The sequence below is a fragment of the Rhinoraja longicauda genome, chromosome 12 (assembly GCF_053455715.1).
Source record: "Rhinoraja longicauda isolate Sanriku21f chromosome 12, sRhiLon1.1, whole genome shotgun sequence".
NCBI classification, from domain to species: domain Eukaryota; kingdom Metazoa; phylum Chordata; class Chondrichthyes; order Rajiformes; family Arhynchobatidae; genus Rhinoraja; species Rhinoraja longicauda.
Window position 1 is genome coordinate 4,032,620 of NC_135964.1, and position 22,185 is coordinate 4,054,804.

Consider the following 22,185-nt stretch of genomic DNA (forward strand, 5'->3'; position numbering starts at 1 on the left):
AGGATAAGGGGGAAGTCTTTTAGGACCGAGATGAGAAAGTTTTTTTTCACACAGAGAGTGGTGAATCTGTGGAATTCTCTGCCACAGAAGGTAGTTGAGGCCAGTTCATTGGCTATATTTAAGAGGGAGTTAGATGTGGCCCTTGTGGCTAAAGGGATCAGGGGGTATGGAGAGAAGGCAGGTACAGGATACTGAGTTGGATGATCAGCCATGATCATATTGAATGGCGGTGCAGGCTCGAAGGGCCGAATGGCCTACTCCTGCACCTATTTTCTATGTTTCTATTAGGTGACCCGGCCATATATTTTTTCCCCAGGAATATTTGTTTGCTTCAAGCCGATTCTACTGATTGACTTTGGCACTTCAGATCATATTAACTAATTACTGAACTTCGGGAATATACTTTGAAATATCTCTCCAAATCAAGCCCGCTCAAGTCAGTGTTGCAGAGCCGAGTGCTGCAAGGACCCGGTTCTCAAAAATGCATACTGTAAAACAGTGAACATCCCAAGGTATCACAACATGCTGGAGTAACTCAGCGGGTCAGGCAGCATCTGAGGAGAGAGGGAATGGGTGACGTTTCAGGTCGAGACCCTTCTTCAGTCTGAAGATTTGTACCAGCGTGTGTAGTTATTTCCCCCACACAACTCAATCATCCTGTTCAAACTAATGAAGTGAAGTTGAAAATAAGGAGGTGTTTGGCACCGATAGACGAGGAGAGATGCTTGTGAGGAACAGTGGCGTTGCTACTTCTAGATCAGGTTCCGGGGCATTGCAGACACACAGTGCTTCCAGCTGCAAAACCAGACCAACAATTTGGGACACTTGCCCTTTCAACATAGACCCCGGGGTGAGCCGAGGAGTCCAGTTGGAGTACTAGTTAAGATCGTAGTCAAATGCACTATCACTTAATCGGAGGGGGGGGGGGGGGGGAATAGATGCATTAAAAAAGCTGAGTGTTTCCAACGTTGTCTGGTTTTATTGCAAAGTTGGGTTTATTGAAGAAGGGTCTCGACCCATTCCTTCTCTCCTCAGATGCTGCCTGACCTGCTGAGTTACTCCAGCATTTTGTGAAATAAATACCTTCGATTTGTACCAGCATCTGCAGTTATCTTCTTATACTACTTTATTGCAAAGTTCACGTCTCCAGTTGCTCACATGTCTCCCGACGGTGGATGTGAAAGCGGTGGCGTCGAGGATGGAGATTAGCTGCGAGCTTGGCATTTATCTCGCTCTCGCTGGCTGCTTTCCTGGCGTTGCTGCTATAGCTGCTATAGCTGCTGAAGCTGCTGCTGCTGCTGCTGTTGTTGGACTAGTCTGATGCTGCTGAGCTCGGACACTGCGACGAGGCGAGTGTACTCCGGCCGTGTGTGGTCTCTGCCTCACACACACACACTCTCTCACACACTCACACTCACACACTCACACTCAGGCAGAGGCAGCTCCCTGTTCGTGCCACTTAACCAGAGCTGAGCTGCGAGCCAGCGGGACACACTGAGAGACACACTGAGACAGACCTGTGTTGAAATCTGCCGACTCAGAGCGAGTGTTGTGTGTTTGGCGCATTACGGAGGGGACAGGCGCTGGCCAAGGCAGGGCTTGCTCCAGTGGGTGGTCAGCCCTACAGTGACCTGGCAAGTGATGGGTCTGCAGGGGACAGGGAGCGGTGCTACTTGACTCACTGTGGACGGGGACAGTGAGGGGGAGACTGGAGTCACCATGTGCTGTGGACAGGCCGGGACACTGGGGGACAGGGAGGCTACACTCCGGCTCCTGCTCTACACCTTGATCCTCACATCCCACACTTCTCAACAAGTCCTCAGGATCGGTAAGTTTCTTTCAACTTGTATTCATCGTGCGGTCGTGCGGTCATCTGTGCTCGCAGATACAGCGCCTCTCCCTTAAACTTGTTTTGTGTGTGTTGGTGGAACCCGAAATAAAGTGGGATCTGTGTGAGTGTGTGAGTGTGTTCGTGTGTGTGTGAATGAGTGTGTGTGAGTGTGTGTGAATGAGTGTGTGTGTGTGTGAATGAGTGTGAGTGAGTGTGTGAGTGTGAGTGAATGTGTGTGTTTGTGTGAATTAGTGTGTGTGTGTGTGAGTCTGAGTGTGTGAGTGAATGTGTAAGTGTGTGAGTGAGTGTGTGTTTGTGTGAGTGAGTGAGTGTGTGTGTGAGTCTGAGTGTGTGAGTGAATGTGTAAGTGTGAGTGAGTGAGTGTGTGTGAGTGTGTGTGTGAATGTGAGTGTGTGTGAGTGTGTGTGAGTGAGTGTGTGTGAGTGAGTGTGTGTGAGTGTGTGTGTGTGTGAGTGTGTGTGAGTGTGTGTGTGTGTGTTGTCGAAGCCACGATAGCCGGGACCGTGAACACAGAAGCGCTGACTCAATGCTCGAGTGTGGATTTTGAAAAGTTGGGATCAGAACACTGAAGACAGACACGAAATGCTGGAGTAACTCAGTGGGACAAGCAGCATCTTCTGGGAGAAGGTCTCGACCCGAATGGTCACCTACTCCTTTTCACCAGAGATACTGTCTGACCCACTGAGTTACTCCAGCATTTTGTGTCTACGATTTAAACCGGCTTCTGCAGTTCTTTCCTACACACGCTGTCTGACCCGCTGAGTTACTCCAGCATTTTGTGTCCGTCTTCGCTTTGAAGAGATATTGTGTGCCGACTGGATTTGAATTCTCGACTAGATTCCTTAACCCCCTCCCGTTACTTCACGCAGAAGCACAGTACCAAGACGCCTAGAAACCTGGGGTGAAAACAGAGAATGTCCCTAGCCCTTGGGTTAGGCAGCATCCATGCAGAGAGGCGAAGTTACAAGTGGGTGATATTTAGAGAGAGCTTGGTTCAAGCCTTGTTCTGGCGATCAGACTGAAGCGTTGATCGCCACTGCCTCTCTCCGGCCGCTGCTGCCCGTGGTGAATTCTAGCTACTTCATCCCACGAGAATGCAAATCACCAGAGAGAGAGAGAGAGAGCTCCTACTGTGTTCACATGCATTGATCAGGGCTTGTATCAGTTCCAACATTCAAGACTTCCACTATGCCAGCTGGCCGCGTCTCACAATAGTCTTGGTTTATTTCTGTGAGGAGCCTGTCTGCAACGGCAGAATGTTGCTTCTTCAGTGGTGAACATGCACACATATATATCGCAGGTCTGTACCCACATATATATATATATATATACATATATATAAATGTGTGCACAAATATGCCATATTCCACAGGAACACAGCGGTTGTACTGAAGGCATAACTTGGCGGATTTAAAGGAAGCATTAGCAGGTGTGTTTTAGGAGCTGTGTGTGAATGCCAAGAATTAAGAATTCGTACAACGTGACCAGACATTTCAATTGGGCGATTGAAACCGCAATATTCACTGCTCGGGCGACTGGTTCAGGTGGCAGCGGCATCTCTCTCCCCCTTCACCTGTTACAGATATCGCCAACCTCCAGGGAAGATCGCAGAGAATGTGTCTTCATTAAAACTCACTGGTTTCTTAATCCCCCGCCCCTGTGAGATTTGTCATCTCTCCTGAACTGTGTTCGTAATCTGAAGCTGCGGCCCAGATGGCTCAGATTCGAATTAACTTGTTCCCCCTTATTGACTTCGGACTCTCCTTAAGATCCTGCTGATAACATGTTGAAAGCTTTCTCCGAGTGATTTAAGCTGTACGTGTAATCTTCTTCCCCCAAATGCCTGATGTGACTAGAAACTCCTGATGTGACTACCAGCCTTCTAAGTTTATAATGAAACAAGAGTCTACACACACGCACAGATACACAGACACACAGACAGACACACACAGACAGATACACACACACACAGACACACACACACACACAGACACACACACACACACACACACACACAGCGCACACACACACACACACACAGATACACAGACACACACACACACACACACACACATACAGACACACATACAGACACACACATTCACACACACACACACACACACACAGGTACACAGACACACACAAGATACACACACATACAGACACACACACACATACAGACACACACACAAGATATACACACAGACATAGACACAGACAGACACACAGGCACGATACACACACAGACACACACACATACAGCCACACACACATACAGCCACACACACACACAGCCACACACACACACACACACACACACACAGACACACACACAAACAGGTCAGGCAGCATCTCGGGAGAAGGAATGGGTGACGTTTCGGGTCGAGACCCTTCTTCAGTCTGAAGAAGGGTCTCAACCCGAAACGTCACCCATTCCTTCTCTCCTGAGATGCTGCCTGACCTGCTGAGTTACTCCAGCATTTTATGAATAAATCGATTTGTACCAGCATCTGCAGTTATTTTCTTACACACACACAGACATGCAGACACACCCACACACACAGACACGCAGCCCCACCCACACAGACACACACACACGCAGCCCCACACACACACAGGCCACCAGGAAAATTGCTTATATTCCATTCAAAACATTTGCGATCCCTTAGCCAATTAAGTCGAGCACCCAGGCATTCAATTGAGCCAATTCTGCTTCTCTGAGCTCGATTATGCAGCGCTTATTTAGTAATAAAGGTCAGGAAAAATACCAGTTTTTGAGCTGCTCTTCAATGGAATGGAAAATGTCAAAACGTTGAAGTGAGGCAGTGTGACCTTATCAAAATCAATACTGCACCGAGATTTCAACGACGGCTGTTGATCACTGCTTCAACTCTCAGCAATGTAGTGGTCAAACATTAATGTGAAACTGGACAACTTCTATTTTATTAAATTACATCAAAACTTTTTACAGAGTTAACAAATTGAAAGGATGTGAATTTTCTATTTATGAAAATAAATATACAAGTTATAGATGATACCTGACAAGAAAGAGCTAAAAGAGACCATTCCTGGTTCAAATGTAACTGCTTTGTTTTTAAGTTGGAATTTTGAGTGTTGCTGTCACTGGTTTGATTTAAGATCTAAAAGTACATAAATTGCCAATCAAATCTACTTCCCTTGGAAAGGTTGTCCATTAAAATAATATATTAGATTTCTGAGCCCATTCCTCGGTTTGTTTGCTTCTGACATTCTCACACCGACCGATGCTCTGCTCGAATGGCAGGTCCATTACATTACCTGTTTGATATTCAGCAGAGGGACATTATTAATGGCAGAATGGTTGGGTAGCCATGAGCTATCTGGCCCAGCTTTCGAAAAGAAGATAGTGATTTATAGTGTTGAATAAAGCCCTCTAAATTTGGATTGATTGTAAGAGAAACACCTCTGCACTATTAGCAGGCTGCATGGTAAACTGCCTGTGTCTTTCCTGCCTGAAGACTTGCTGATCTCAGCTGAACTGTGCAGAGAGACCGTACCCAAGCATGGTAGGAAGGATAAAAGTGACCTGCGTCAGTCATCACCCCAGCAGATGGAGCTCCTGATATCAGCAGGACTTGGTGGGGTGGGGGTGAGGAGGTAATAGGGTGTAAATGATTGCAGGTGCTTCCTCAGTTTTGGGGGAGAAGGAGGGGAGGGGGGGGGGAGATACATAGATCTGGGGTGGGGGCAGGAAAAGCCGCCGTCATTTCTGAGCAGAAAATGCAAAAAGGGGTAGCATCAGGCATTTGATGTCCGCAGGCAGATCAGCTTCCAGTCTGTTCGATCAAGAGCAGGAACGAGACATGAAATATGTTGGGGGAGTGGGGGCAGTGCACAGTGGACATAGCTGATCAGGGACAAGGTAATTTTGCAGTTGGAATGGAGTGGAATAACCGAGGGAGCCAGGGTCGATTTCGTAACAATGCTTCCATGGGTAAGATCTGGCAGAGGACGGTTCTTTACTGAGATAACAAAGAGACTTGGTGGGATGCTAGCTTTAGCAGGATAATCGTGCTGGAGGCAGATTATGGCAGGAGGAAATAATGGAGGAAATAATCTTTCAAAAGTAAACTTTTAGGTTCAGTTGGATGTTAATGAAATAGCATATCATCAAATCACAGCAATAACTTCTCCAGTTTAGTATGGAAAGTGAAATAATATTTCTTGCTATAATGATTACTGATATGGTCAATTTGCTATTTCAATGAAGTACATTTTAAGTCTAATCCTTTCACATTTTGACTGTAAAGTTGACCAAAAAAAACAGATTCACCTTCTGTTATATCATTTCCCATTTCATTTCTCGTTTGCTTTTATTCCTGCAGGCAATGGTAGATAGGTATGAATCAAAATTCTTGACAATGGCTCAGAATTCATACTGAATTTAATTATATTTCTACCATTCCTTTCTTGTGTTACTGCTAACCAGTGAAAGGCAGTTCAAAAAAGGACACATTAATTCCAGCAGTAACAATTTATCCTACTAAAATGAAATATAATTCCCATTTACACCTCCTCTGGGCCCATCTTTTATTTAACTTTAACACCCACTTCCACTATTCATTCTGTGAAAAAATCTTTCCTTCCTTCCACCTTCATCTGCAAGTTTCCCTTTGTCTGAAAGTTTCTTTCATTGATAACTCTATCCTGTTCTAATGACAGGCCAGAGATCTGAACCTATATCCCACAAATGTCCATAATGTACCATGTATTTCCAGAATTTTCTGTTTTGAATTCAGATTTTCAGCAACTGCCACTTTATGCTGCTTTTGGAGGAAATGTTACTTATTTAAATGTGTAGAATGAAGCGAAACATTTTTCTCTGGTTGGTATTTTGTGATCCTGCCATTTAACGCTCTATTTCCTCCAAATCTTCCCATCTCTCGATGACCCTAGTCTCTCAATGTGCAGGAAGGAACTGCAGATGCTGGTTTACACCAAAGATGGACACAAAATGCTGGAGTAACTCAGTGGGACAGGTAGCATCTCTGGAAAGAATGAATGGGTGAATGGAAACGTCACCCATTCCTTCTCTTCAGAGATGCTACCTGTCCCGCTGAATTACTCCAGCGTTTTGTGTCTTGTTCCTATTCTCTCAATTTATCCATCTTTTTGATGACCTCTTGGTTAGCCATCGATTCTGTTTATGCCAGATTTTGCATTCATTGCTAAATCATAATGAATGTTCATTTCAATTTGTTCTTGCCCGTAAGGACAAAAACTGAGATCAAATCGAAACAATGTGGACTAAAATAAGCCCTTTGCATACATTAGAAAGGCAGAAGGATGAGAAGAAAGGAACATCTTCAAATGTTCTTCAGAATTATTATTTCTTACACCCTGTTCTTGTGCATTTTGATTTGAAAAAGGGAATTTGATCCCTTTTACAACAAGATAAACAAATTAGACTGAGTCAAATTAGGTTTGTGTTATTTTCTTGATTGAATTAGATTATATTGACATTGAGCTTTCACGATTAAACTGCAAAGTGACCGATAAAATGTAGAAGATTTTATGACTTAATTGTTGTAAATGGATATTGTGTCATTAAATTTGAATTTTTCAAATAAAATTTGAGTAAGACCTTCCTCACACTCGACAATAATTTAAAAGAATTAGATTGTTTCACCTCCTTTCTCATTCAAAAACTAGAGAATAGACCATACTGTTTCAGCTTGGAACGATTAGAACTGAGTATTATTTCACTGCACATTGAAAGCATAGCTAAACTATCAATTCCAGCTTTCCAGTACTGGTTCGTTCTGGCAGAATAATTTTCAAGGCTACAAATCCCACCCTTTTGAAAGATTACTGTTTGGAAATGATTCTGTGCTATGTATGCAGGAAATAACATGAAGGTATTTTTAAGCTGATTATTTTGATACTGTAAATGGAGGAACAGAAAGGTCAGTATGGGATTGGAAAGAAGATTTAAAATTAGGGTTGCCAACTTTCTCACTCCCAAATAAGGGACAATAGGTGATGTCACCGCACCCCACCCAGCCAGCGGCCATGTACTCCCACTCCACCAATGGCGGCCGCCCGGGCCGGGAGGCGGGTTGGTATGCAACCTCCGTTAGGCGGCGCCCGGGCCTCCGAGCCTACACTGTCCGGGCCTACAGCGGCCCCCAGGCCTACAGACGGTTAGCAACTGGGAGACCAGGTAGGCCTTGACGGACCGCGTACAAGAGTCTAAGCTTGGTCTCGCCGCTGTACAGGAGGCCACTTCAGGAACACAGGACAAGGACTTTGTCCAATCATCTATCTATCAACCCAGCCCACACCACAATCAGTCTGAAGAAGGGTCCTGACCTGAAACGTCACCGCTCCTCGTTCTCCAGAAATTCTGCTTGACCCGCTGAGTTACTCCAGCACTTTGGAGTTTGGTTTTCAGTCGGTGGTGCTCGTGAAAGACTACTATCCCCGCTCTTCCTTTAGTTCGACAGCATGCTCCAACCTCTGCTTTGAAAAATAATATGCGGTGTAGCATTTGAAAACACATGTCATTTCTGAAAGCTCTCGTTCTGTGATGGTGTTCCATTTTAAAAACATGATTTTTAAAAAAATGGTTAGTGTGACCTCTGGGGTTGACTTCATTTGCAATCCATTGCCTTCCCATTTTGTCCTTTACATTTTTTTCTCCTCTTACTTCTGAGAATTTATCTTGCTGCCACATGTGAACGCAGCCTGGAATGTAAGATCTTTCCAGGTCTAGTTAGTCTATTTCCACGAAGAGAACAAAGAAATGAACACTTATATTCAAAATTACCTGTCATCAAGACCCATGCCCATGCTTTGTGCAACTATCAAATGAGTCATTTGAAGAAGCCTGCTCAGAAAAATACCTTTTGTACATGGTTGCAGAGAAATTTGAAAGCTTGCTCATGTTAGTTCTTCATCACTGGCAAAATCATCTTGCCTATCCTTAATGCAGGTGGAGGTGAGCAAACTGAATGCTTCAGGTGATGTGGTGAAGGTAACTCCACAGTGTGAAGGTAGACACAAAATGCTGGAGTAACTCAGCGGGTCAGGCAGCACCTCAGGAGAGAAGGAATGGGTGACGTTTCGGGTCGAGACCCTTCTTCAGACTGATGTCAGGGGAGGGGGGCAGGACAAAGATAGGATGTAGTAGGAGACAGGAAGACAGTGGGAGAACTGGGAAGGGGAGGGGAAAGAGAGGGACAGAGGAACTATCTGAAGTTGGAGAAGTCAATGTCCTATCTTTGTCCAGCCCCCTCCCGACATCAGTCTGAAGAAGGGTCTCGACCCGAAACGTCACCCATTCCTTCTCTCCCGAGATGCTGCCTGACCCGCTGAGTTACTCCAGCATTTTGTGTCTACCTTCAATTTGAACCAGCATCTGCAGTTATTTTCCTACACATCTTGTAACTTCATAGTGCGGTCAGGCAACATTGAATTGACTGACAACCAACAGTTCCACAGGGAACAGTGTATTGTCAGCAGATTATCCACAGCAAATCTTAAAACATCTGCACTAATTGGACCAGATGTGGAATTGGAGATGAGTTGGAGGTCTGGTCTTGATGTGTCTGATCTTGTGCTTAGTGATTTATTCACAAAATGCTGGAGTAACTCAGCAGGTCAGGCAGCATCTCGGGAGAGAAAGAATGGGTGACGTTTCGGGTCTCCACTTTAAAAACACCCTTTCCTATTTCACTCTACTCAGGCTTTTCATTCTACGGTAAGTTTCTATGAGATTTCTCCCCTCAACTTCCTAAACTCCAGCGAGAACAGGCTCAGTGCAGTCAAACGCTCTTTATACGTGAACCCGCAGAGATCCTTGGGATAATGCTCGTAAACCTCGACGCTCTCCAATGCCTGTACAGGCCTTCTCGGATATGGCGTCTAAAACTGCTCACAACACTCCAAATGCAGTCTATCCAGTGCCTTATTAAAGCCTCAGCATCACATCCCTGCTCTTATTTGTTTTTTAGGTTGTTCCCTTTTTTTAATGGCTAAAATCTGTACAATAATTTTTAAGTATCTCTGACTATCATATAAAGGTAAGAAGAATTCCAAAGGTGCCCAAGACCATTGGGGCAGTGTGGTTCAGAACTAAAGTGAATCTTTCTAAATGCTGGTCTGCTCTGAGTGTGGGATGTCCCTGTGGGCCGGAGGTTCAACATCTGGTAGAGTAATTCTGGATGAGGAAGCATGTGGGTGTATGAGGCCACTCTAGCACAATCTAGCCCATTAGCTAGGGCATTCCATGATTTTTTTAATCGAACAATGCTGATGGACTCTTGATTTCTGACCACATCAGGATGGTGTATGATCAGGAGGTGATGATATTGCAACGTGACTTCTCCCTTGGGAAGAGTGATGGCACAATGGTGAATCTATTAGAGCTGTTTCCCAGCAGCCCCAGCAACTCGGGTTCAATCCGACGAGGAATTTGCACATTCTCCCCGTGACAACATGTATTTCCTCTGACTGCTTCTGTTTCTGAGAAGATTAAAGAGATTCAGTATTTCTCCAAATACTTGAACAAACTTTTACAGATGTATCATGAGGGGGTGCATCTTGGGCTGGCACGACATGTCCAGAAGCACTTGAATGCAAGAGGCTGAAAAGAGAAGGTGACACTATCAGGTCCATCATGGGCACAGCCCTTCCATAGAAACAATCAGGTCCATCATGGGCACAGCCCTTCCATAGAAACAATCAGGTCCATCATGGGCACAGCCCTTCCATAGAAAGCATCTCCATGAGGAGCTGCCTCAATAACGTGGCATCGATCATCGAGGATCCTGACAGGCTAGGCCATGCCCTCTTCTAACTGTTACCATTAGGCAGGATGTGCAGAAGCTTACACGGTGGCGCAGCGGTAGAGTTGCTGCCTGACAGCGGATGCAGCGCCGGAGACCCGGGTTCGATCCCGACTGCGGGCGCTGTCTGTACGGCGTTTGTACCTTCTCCCCGTGACCTGCGTGGGTTTTCTCCGAGATCTTCGGGTTTCCTCCCACACTCCAAAGACGTCTAGGTTTTCGGGTAAATTGTCTTGGTTAATGTAAAAACTGTTCCTAGTGGGTATAGGATAGTGTTAATGTGCGGGGATCGCTGGTCGGCGCAGACCCGGTGGGCCGAAAGGGCCTGTTTCCTCGCTGTATCTCTAAACCTAAATCTAAAAGCTTGAAGCTGCACACCACCAGATTCAGGAGAAGTAGCTTTATATTCTTGAACTAACTCTACACAACATCAATGCTACCTTCACAAGGGTACATTATGGCCCACCTCCTGCACTACGATGGACTAGTTCTTTTTGTCTAATGGTGTTTTTGTGCTAATGTTTTTTGCTGTCTTTCTCTTAGAATTGTAGATATAATTTACATGCAATTTGTTTTTGTGTGTTTGTTTAATTCTATGCAATGCAGCTGCAAGGTTTTTGTTGTACCTGTTGCACACTGCACTCGTGTATCTGACAACAAACGTGCAATTGAGTGCATCGTCGTGCCTTTCTGATAGTTGTTATCAATGAAAGTTTACAATACATCGATCCCAAAGTCTTGAACCACCTTTCCTTTTTAAAAAATCCTGGTTTTGTCGACCCCAATTAGGCCAAGATTTTTACTCCCTCATCAAGCAAACAAATCGTGTAGATACAAACTCTGTGAATTGAACTTAAAACAAAGAGAATTACTTCTCTCTGAACGTTGCATTTTCTTTCACAAACCCTGTTTGGTTCTTTAGGTTAATTGTCACACAATGACAAATGCAGCCAAGTAGAAACTTAATTGTTTTGCATAAAGATAAAGCTTAAAACAGCATATCAAATCCAAACAGTTGAAATTGTATTATTTAACATTTGGTAAATGTTACTTAATATTAAATAAAACCAAATTCTGTTTGCCCTTAAAATTGTTGTCCTACGTTGGTCCATGATTAGGTGATGCCATTGCAACAATCCATGAGTAACCATTGAGTATCCCAGCAAACCTTTTTATTTCCTGAGCCAGATTTTGTGGAAAAACATGCCTTGATTTGTACTGATTTTGATAAGCAAGTCAGCCAGAAACTTGTCGTGAGGTAGAGAAGAACCATAGTTTAGCAGCTTGGAAACAGATCCTTCAGGCAACTCATCCATGCTGACTAAGATGTGCATCAAAGCATCATATCAAATTTGCCTGCTTTTGACCTGTTAATCTTTCCTGTTCATGTCTGAAATGTTTCCATTGTACCTGCCTCAGCCCATTCTATACGTGCATCCCTCTCTGTGTGACAATGTTGCCCTCAGGTTCCTTTCCCATCTTGCCTTAAACCTAGGTCCTCTGGATCTTGATTGTAAAATCCTGGGAACAAGACTCTGTGCAATCACCCTATCCATGCCAGTCATGCTTTTATATACCTCCATAAAATGACTCCTCAGTCTCCTATGCTCTCAGGAATACAGAGCATGGTAAAATCCTTGTAATTTTTTTTCTGCTCTCTTTCCAGCTTAATAGAATCCTTCCAATGCCAATGAGGCCAAAATAAAACAGAGACAAGTGCGGCCTCTCCAATTTCTTGCACAACATCTACATAAAAGCCCAATTTCCATACTCAGTGCATTGGCTGGTGAAGGTTGGCGTGCCAAAAGATGCTTTGTGAACTCTAAATCACCACCAACTAGTTGTTGATTTGTATGCCTCTACAGTTGACTTTACTGAAACACTATTTCACACTGAGCCTACCCATGATTCATGGAATTTACATCACTATAAAGACCTGGTAAATTGGATTTAAGCATCTCATCAGTTGCTTTTAAACTTCTCATGTTATTAGACTGCAAAACAACAGACACTTGAATTGGATGCCATTTCCCATTAGCCAAATGTACATTTGTACACTTGGGTTTTTTAATATTTTCCACAAAATAGGTTTTTAATGGGTAACAGGGCACCTGGAATTTAGTGAACAATGGGTCAAATACTTAATCGTAAAACACAATGAATGAAATAGAAAGAGAGAATTTAGAAGTTGATAATGCAATTTTAAAACAATTTGCAACGGAATGGCTGACAACAATAATCATTCACTTCTGGGTAAGAGAGGTTGTTTGCCTGTCATTAACAACTTTGAAAGTTTCTTGAATTTGCACATTAATTGTCCATTAAACACAATGCAGAAATTTAACCACGATAATTATCAGCATGAGTATCTTTTGAATGATGTGAAATTTGTTCCAGTAATTGTTCGCTAAATCCCAGGTGCTCTTTATAGTGGATTCCCCATGGCATCCTATTCCAGTATCTGTTGTTCTGCAGTTAACAACATAAGAAGTTTAAGAGTATCTGGCAAGATGCTTAAAACCAATGTACCAGATCTTCACAGTGATGGAAATGTTATGAATTTAAATTGCATTATCCTTCAGCAATTATGATAAACCTTTGTGTAGATGGTTATGCATGCAACCTATACTGTAGCTACCTTATCACCACTAACCACGCCCCATCCTATTAGTACAACTGTAGTCTCCTCCCTTTGTTCCACCCTTTTAGGTCCCGGTACGTCTGAAGGCTGGATGCAGTCAGTGCTGGGACGTGTGTGCCATGTGCTATAATAAACTACCAGTAAAGGTTACAGTGTGTCAGAGAACACTCCTTTACATGGTGGCAGAAGTGGGATCCGAGCGTTTCCCGTTTACCGGTTTTCATTTATTTTGTTCCCGTTAGTGCCCAGTTTCGGGTTTCCCTCGATATGGCGTCCTCATGCCGAAAGCCATCTCCCCTTGTCTTCGATGCCGACATTGCGGAACGATGGTCGACTTTTGTGATGGACTACACTCACTACGTCAATATTGCGAACCGGAACGACCCAGCCGCGGTCAAAGCATCACTTTTGCTCAACCTGGCCGGTCCCGACGCAATGAAGAGAGCTCAAGCCTTTGTCTATGCACCAGCGGTCCTGGATGACAACGACCAGCCGGTCGAGCCAGCTGAATCGGCCGACGACCCGGTATGTCTTTTGCGCAAATTCGCGGAGCTATGCGACCTGCCCTCCAATCGTATACTGGAGCGGGCCAGGTTCTTCTCACGCAAGCAACAGCCGGATGAACCTGTTGAATGCTTCATTGCCGACCTGCAACACCTTGCCCAGCGGTGCCGATTCGAAACCATGCGCGACCAGCTCGTCAGAGACATTCTCGTTACCGGTATGGTCGATCAGAAGCTGCGTGCCGACCTGCTGCAACGGCCTGACCTAACCCTGACTCAAGCAATGCATGCGTGCCGCATTGCCGAAGTGGTCCACCATCCTCACGGACAGAGGGGGTCTGACAACCGAGCCGTAAATTTAACTGGAATTGCTGGACAACGACGGATGAGGGAGAACTTTCGCCCTCCACAGCGGCCCGTTCGCACACCCCGGGACCCAAGATCTAACAAGTGTCCTAACTGCAGCTACGTACACTCCTCAGAATCACAGTGCCCAGCCCTTGGGAAGACATGCAATTTCTGCGGGAGAAGAAACCATTTTGCAGCTGCCTGCCGATCCCGTGGGAAAGTTCCCTCAGCTCCCAGACAACTCCTAGACAATCTTTTGCAGGTTGATAGCGAGATGGACTCTGAGCCCAGCTTTTCCACGGGAGATGTAAGTATTTACACTCTCCTCCACAGCCGATCTCGCCTCCCCGATCCTTCTGTGAACATAACTGTCAACAATAAGTGTTTCTCTGCTAAACTTGACACGGGGGCGAAGGTGAACGTAATGTCAACAAAGCTGTTCCACCGGATAAGGAATAATGAGCTGCTGATTGCCGACCGCTCTGTTTTGCGTGCCTATGGGGGAGAGGAACTAACACCTGTGGGGAGGGCGACCTTCCACTGCGTGCTGCAGGAAGGTTCCCAGGACCTGTCTTTCTTCATTCTGGACAGTGACTGTGTGACGTTGCTTAGCAACCGGGCATGCCAGGATCTTGGGCTGGTGTCGTTTAACCATACGGTCCACAAGGTGCAACCTGTGATGGATCCACTATGTGAGTACCCAGACCTGTTTGACGACAAGCTGGGGAAGCTGCCGGTGGTGTACAAGATCGCGACAGACCCATCTGTGGAGCCCGTGATCCGTCCACCCCACAGGGTGTCTTTTGCCATGAAGGGCAAAGTGGAGAATATGCTCAAGGACATGGTCAACATGGGAGTGCTGGAGGCTGTCAGCGATCCAACCGTATGGGTCTCCACCATGGTCGCCACGTTGAAGAAAGGAAAAAATGAGATACGGGTGTGCATTAACCCCAAGGACTTAAATATGGCAATTAAACGGCCCCACTACCCCATGAGGACTGTCGAAGATGTTGCCGCCCAGGTGGGACAAGCTACTGTGTTCTCCGTCCTCGATGCAAGGAGCTCGTTTTGGCAGATACCCCTGGACAAACGCTCCACGGATCTGACCACGTTCAGCACGCCCTTCGGCAGGTTTAAGTTTTTACGGATGCCGTTCGGCATCAACTCTGCCAGCGAGGTATTTCAGCGTTCTATGGAACAACTATTTGCAGGTCTGCCCTGCGCGATTATTGTGGATGACATTCTGGTCTATGGGAGGGACGTGGCCGAACATGACCACAACCTCCGGCGGATTTTGGACCGTGCCCGGCAGATAAATTTGAAGCTCAATCGGTCAAAGTGCAAGTTCCGGGTGCCTGAGGTCACATACGTCGGACACATCTTCACAGCCCAAGGGTTAAAGCCAGACCCGCAAAAGACCAGCGCCATCTCTGAGCTGCCGGCCCCGACTGACGCTGTCAGTCTGCAGCGCTTCCTGGGCATGGTGAACTACCTGGGGAAGTTTATCCCCGACCTCAGCGAGTTGAGCGCACCCCTGAGACAACTCACAAAGAAGGACATTGCCTGGGCATGGTTTCCACACCACCAGCAGGCGTTCGACCTGCTGAAGACGAGGCTGGTCAGCACACCAACACTAAGGTTTTTTGATCTGCTGCTTCCAATCGTGGTCACCTGCGACGCCTCCCGATTTGGACTGGGTGCTGCCTGCCTGCAACTCCACACTGACGACTCGCTGCAGCCTATCTCCTATGCCTCTAGGACAATGACGGCCACAGAGCAACGCTATGCTCAGATAGAGAAGGAGCTGCTGGCGGTGGTTTTCGCGTGTTCGAGGTTTAGAGACTTCTTATTCGGCACCAGGTTCACCATTGAAACGGATCACCAGCCACTGGTGACAATACTTAATAAACCGATACACTGCGCTCCTGCCAGACTACAGCGGATGATGCTGCAGCTACAGCGCTTTGACTTTAAGATCGTATATAAGAGGGGCACCGAGATGCATGTGGCTGATGCACTGTCCCGGGCCCCCCGGACCTCCTGCGACCAGCACCCCTTCGAGCAGTCGGACTTACAGGTACTGAACGTCAACTTCGTCCCTTCTCACCAGCTGAAATGCCTGGTTGAACACACCGCAAACGACCCCGACCTGCAGCAGCTTGCTGCTGTCATCAAGCGCGGGTGGCCCACCAAGCGGAATTCGTTGCCTGCCAGCGTCCACCCCTATTTTTTGGTCCGCGATGAGTTAGTCCTCCGGGATGGTATTATTATCAAAGGGCACAAAGTTGTCATCCCGGAATCACTGCGTGGCTTGTATTTTGATGCCGCCCACATGGGACATCCCGGTGCAGATGCCACCATCTCACATGCCCAGGACCAGTACTACTGGCCGGCCATGGCTAAATACATCCAAGCCCGAGTCGATTCCTGTCCGGACTGTCACTCGCTTGCCCCGCATCAGCAAAGACAGCCACTTTTGCAGCAGCCTGCACCTGAAATGCCCTGGACTTCTCTGGCTGCCGACATTTTCGACTGGCGTGGTAAGCAATACCTTGTGCTAGTAGACTCTTACTCGAATTGGTTCGAGGTGGACTTCCTCCCTGCCATCACCTCCGAGATGGTGATCAGCAAGCTTCGCCGCCACTTTGCCACGTTTGGTTCCCCTGTCCGGCTGCAGACAGACAACGGTCGCCAGTTCACCAGCGCTGAGTTTCGAGCGTTTGCCACAAAGTGGAACTTTAATCATTTCACTAGCAGCCCGGAGTATCCTCAAAGCAATGGTCTAGCGGAACGGGCGGTCCGGAGCGCTAAGCACCTGCTTGAACAAACCCGCCTCTCGAACGGGGATTTCTATCAGTGTCTCCTGAACCTTCGCAACATTTCTCGAGACATTTCCATGGGATCCCCTGCCCAGCGACTCATGTCCCGAGTTGTCCGCCCTCCGATGCCTATTGCCCAGCAGTCCCTGATGCCTAAAGTCCTGCAGCCTGCTGATGTCCAGAAACGTATTGCCCAAAAACACGAGATCCAGCGACGGTCGCATGATAAATCCTGCCGCCCTCTTTCTCCACTGATGCCGGGACAGGTCGTCCGTTTGCAGACGTCCACCGGCTATTCCCGACTTGCCACCGTCGTCGGGTTTGACACCGCGCCACGTTCCTACCTCGTGGATTTCGAAGGGACTGTCTACAGACGCAGCCGCCAGCACCTGTTGGCGGTTAACGAGCCCAAACCACCTCCTGCGGTTCCGTATACCCCTCCATCGCGTGTCGAGCCTTCCTCCACTAACGTACCCTCTGCTCCCTGCATGCCACGGTCGGTCCTTTTGCCTCGGGTAGCCCCCCCTGCTCCTCCCGGGCTTGCTCCCCAGGCTCTGTTGTCCCCTGCAAAATCTTCTCTCTCTCCAACTTCAACTCGTTCTACCCCTTCATTTTCGCCTGGCTCTCCTGTGTCTCTCCGTTCCCCCTGCAAGCTGGGTTCTCCACCCAGCTTCTCTCCTCCTGTTTCTGTTCTTGTCCCCCCTCCTACTCTTTCGGGCGGGGAGGGTGAAGGTGCTGTGCGCACTCGCTCGGGTCGGATTGTAAAACCTCCGGCTCGCTACGGAGAATATGTCTAGCTTTGCAGGTACTGTATAATAATCCTGCTACTGTAGTAACTTGTTTGAATTGTAAGGGGAAGGATGTAGATGGTTATGCATGCAACCTATACTGTAGCTACCTTATCACCACTAACCACGCCCCATCCTATTAGTACAACTGTAGTCTCCTCCCTTTGTTCCACCCTTTTAGGTCCCGGTACGTCTGAAGGCTGGATGCAGTCAGTGCTGGGACGTGTGTGCCATGTGCTATAATAAACTACCAGTAAAGGTTACAGTGTGTCAGAGAACACTCCTTTACACTTTGCATCTAAACAAAGGAACTGCACTGAGATTAGTATTGGTGATGATTGCTGGTGCACTTGGAATTCTAGGGTACTGATAATCCCTTTTACTTTTACTTCTCAATTAATACTACTAACTATTCATTACAAAATTGAAAAAAATAGTGGTGGGTTCAAGCCCCATCCAGAAATTCGATCACAAATACAGTGCCCCTCCACAATGTTTGGGACAAAGACCCATCATTTTTTTATTTGCCTCTGTACTCCACAATTCGAGATTTGTAATAGAAAAAAATCACGTGTGGTTAAAGTGCACATTGTCAGATTTTAATATAGGCCATTTTTATACATTTTGGTTTCACCACGCAGTGTTTATACATAATCCCCCCCCATTTCAGGGCACCATAATGTTTGGGACACAGCAATGTCATGTAAATGAAAGTAGTCATGTTTAGTATTTTGTTGCATATCCTTTGCATGCAATGACTGCTTGAAGTCTGCGATTCATGGACATCACCAGTTGCTGGGGGTCTTCTCTGGTGATGCTCTGCCAGGCCTGTATTGCAGCCATCTTTAGCTTATGCTTGTTTTGGGGGCTAGTCCCTTTCAGTTTTCTCTTCAGCATATAAAACTTCTGCTCAATTGGGTTCAGATCGGGTGATTGACTTGGCCACTCAAGAAATGACCATTTTTGAGCTTTGAAAAACTCCTTTGTTGCTTTAGCAGTGTGTTTGGGATCATTGTCTTGCTGTAGAATGAACCGCCGGCCAATGAGTTTTGAAGCATTTGTTTGAACTTGAGCAGATAGGATGTGTCTGTACACTTCAGAATTCATTATGCTACTACCATCAGCAGTTGTATCATCAATGAAGATAAGTGGGCCAGTACCTTCAGCAGCCATACATGCCCAGGCCATGACACCCCCACCACCATGTTTCACAGATGAGGCCTTATGCTTTGGATCTTGGGCAGTTCCTTCTCTCCTCCATACTTTGTTCTTGCCATCACTCTGATATAAGTTAATCTTCATCTCATCTGTCCACAAGACCTTTTTCCAGAACTGTGTTTGCTCTTTGAACTACTTCTTGGCAAACTGTAACCTGGCCATCCTATTTTTGCGGCTAACCAGTGGTTTGCATCTTGCAGTGTAGCCTCTGTATTGCTGTTCATGAAGTCTTCTGCGGACAGTGGTCATTGACAAATCCACACCCGACTCCTGAAGAGTGTTTCTGATCTGTCGGACAGGTGTTTGATGATTTTTCTTTATTATAGAGAGAATTCTTCTGTCATCAGCTGTGGAGGTCTTCCTTGGCCTGCCAGTCCCTTTGCGATTAGTACGCTCACCAGTGCTCTCTTTCTTCTTAATGATATTCCAAACAGTTGATTGTGGTAAGCCCAAGGTTTGGCTGATGTCGCTAACAGTTTTATTCTTGTTTCTCAGTCTCATAATGGCTTCTTTGACTTTCATTGGCACAACTTTTGTCCTCATGTTGATAAACAGCAATCAAAGGTGATGGAAAGACTGGAGGAAAGACGAGGTGCTGAGAGCTCTCTTATACCTGCATTAAAGAGGCAATTAAACACACCTGAGCAATTACAAACACCTGTGAAGCCATGTGTCCCAAACATTATGGTGCCCTAAAATGGGGGGACTATGTATAAACACAGCTGTAATTTCTACACGGTGAAACCAAAATGTATAAAAATAGCCTTTATTAAAATCTGACAATGTGCACATTAACCACATGTGATTTTTTTTTCTATTACAAATCTCAAATTGTGGAGTACAGAGGCAAATAAATAAATGATGGGTCTTTGTCCCAAACATTATGGAGGGCTCTGTATCTTCACTGAGATTTCAATGTGTATTGAGGAAATGCTGCACTGTTAAGTTGATTTTCAGATGAGCTCTCAAATAAGACTCCATCTGCTCTCTCAAAATATTCTCAAAATATTCTTGGCATTGTGTTTGCAATGAATATGTGTGCGTGTGCATCTTCCTTCTAACCCAAATAATTCAGAACATGAAGAGAAAAATGAAGAGGCGTGTGTTGCCCAAGTGCTCGAACTGGTGCAACGGTCTAATCATACTGCTTGTATGTGCATGTCATTCTCATATGTCACACATGTGCTGCACAGCTTTTCACACTTAGTCACCTTCAACAAACATCTAGTATGCGAAAATAACTGCAGATGCTGGTACAAATCGAAGGTATTTATTCACAAAATGCTGGAGTAACTCAGCAGGTCAGGCAGCATCTCAGGAGAGAAGGAATGGGTGACGTTTTGGGTCAAGACCCTTCTTCAGACTGATGTCAACAAACATCTGGAGAGAGGGCTTAATCTTCAGGGATCTCGATGTAGTTGGGGGTTGGCACAGTGACGCAGCGGTAGGACAGTTGCCTCACAGCGTCAGAGACGAGGGTTGAACCTCACCAGGGGTGCTGTCGGTACGGGGCATGTACATTCTCCCTGCGTGGGCTTTCTCCGGGTGCTCCGGTTTCCTCCCACATTCCAAAGACGTGCAGGTATGTAGGTTAATTGGCTTCTGTAAATTGTCCTTAATGTTCAGGATGCGATATAACCTATGGGATGCAGGATATCACAAAACTTGTGATCGATGTTTGGTGGGACTCGGCGGGCCTGGTTCCATGCTGTATCACTGATAAGAAAAGGAGTTTGTGTTGTATTTATGTCTTGTTCACAAGAAGATATCCTAATTCAGTGGAAGCTAACGTCACTTTTTGAATATGGTCATGACCATGTAACTTTACGCTTCCTTTTGAATATTTCTTGCAATTATTCAGTGATTTTTTAAAATGCATATATATGCAATTTTATACCCAATTTTATAGTAACCAATGTTTATCTTTTGGAAAGATCCCATTGCCACGACAAACTATCTAAAGATGGTCTTCATTATCTTGGTTCTGCACACTCAATGACATAGTTATCCACCGGTTCTTCAAGATTTTTCATTAAGCCTGCCTAAAAACTTAAAGTCTGATTATTTTCTTTACACTCGTGTTACCAGAATGTTCACAATGATTTTTTTCTAAAATTGAAGTTCAGTTCATCTCTGTGTGGCAACTCTGCCCACCCACGCCCTTAAATGCAGTTTTGTTCTGTTCACAGTTCATAGTGTTGATGGCATGTCATTTCTTTATATGGGCATTTCTGATTCAATTCATTAAAAAAAAAGTTTTTCATCAGCTTTGCCCTTTCAGTTATTCCATTGTTATAGCTGGAAAATCATCACTTCCAGATTCTCTGTATCTGAATGTACAGGTACCATGACAACGCGTGTATGACGGAACTGCAGATGCTGGTTTAAACCAAAGTTAGCCACAAAATGCTGGAGTAACTCAGCGGGACAGGCAGCTTCTCTGGGGAGAAGGAATGGGTGATGTTTCGGGTCAAGACCCTTCTTCAGACTGACATCAGGGGAGATGGAGACACGTAGATAAGGAAGAGTGAGGGTGTGAAAACAGGGCAAAGGGAATGGAGATCAAGGAAAATGTAGAATAGATCATTGTTAGCTGGGAGAAGGTAACACCAAAGCAAACAGAGATAAAATGTAGACTGTAAGACTGGTAAAGAACTGGGAAAGGAGAGGGATGGAGACAGAGGGAAAGCAAGGGTTGCGAAGTTAGAGAGGTCAATGTTCACACCGCTGTGGTGTGAGCTGCCCAAGCGAAATATGAGGTGTAGTTCCTCCAATTTGCGCTGAAAAGTCGCCCATTCCTTCTCTCCCGAGATGCTGCCTGACCTGCTGAGTTACTCCAGCATTTTGTGAATAAATCGATTTGTACCAGCATCTGCAGTTATTTTCTTAGACACACACCCAGGTCTGATCACCCCGTGGTGGGCCTGCCTCGTCTGAGGGTGTCTTGTGATAAAAGGCTGAAACACTCAGTGACGTTTGATTTGATTTAGAGATACAGTGCGGAAACAGGCCCTTCGGCCCACCGGGTCCGTGCCGCCCAGCGATCCCCGCACCCTTAAAATGGCGGCACTGCCCTAGCAGCTGCCGCTCACCTGCGGTCCATTTGTCTTTGTGTTTTTGTTGGTTTTTTTTGGTCTTAATTGTAGTTGTGATGTTGTGATGTGGTGTTTTTGTGTTTGTGTACTATG

The 22,185-nt window shown here is 45.9% G+C and overlaps 1 protein-coding gene across 6 annotated transcripts in view; it reads left to right on the forward strand.

The window, feature by feature from the left end:
- The first annotated feature begins 1,317 nt into the window (after positions 1-1,317).
- grik1a (glutamate receptor, ionotropic, kainate 1a) overlaps positions 1,318-22,185 on the forward strand; it is a 329,820-nt gene continuing 308,952 nt past the window's right edge. For all 6 annotated transcript variants that reach the window (XM_078408895.1, XM_078408897.1, XM_078408898.1 and 3 more), the window contains exon 1: positions 1,318-1,828. In XM_078408895.1, the coding sequence (XP_078265021.1) occupies positions 1,720-1,828 (109 nt within the window). In that variant the 5' untranslated portion in view covers positions 1,318-1,719. The remainder of the gene's footprint in view (positions 1,829-22,185) is intronic.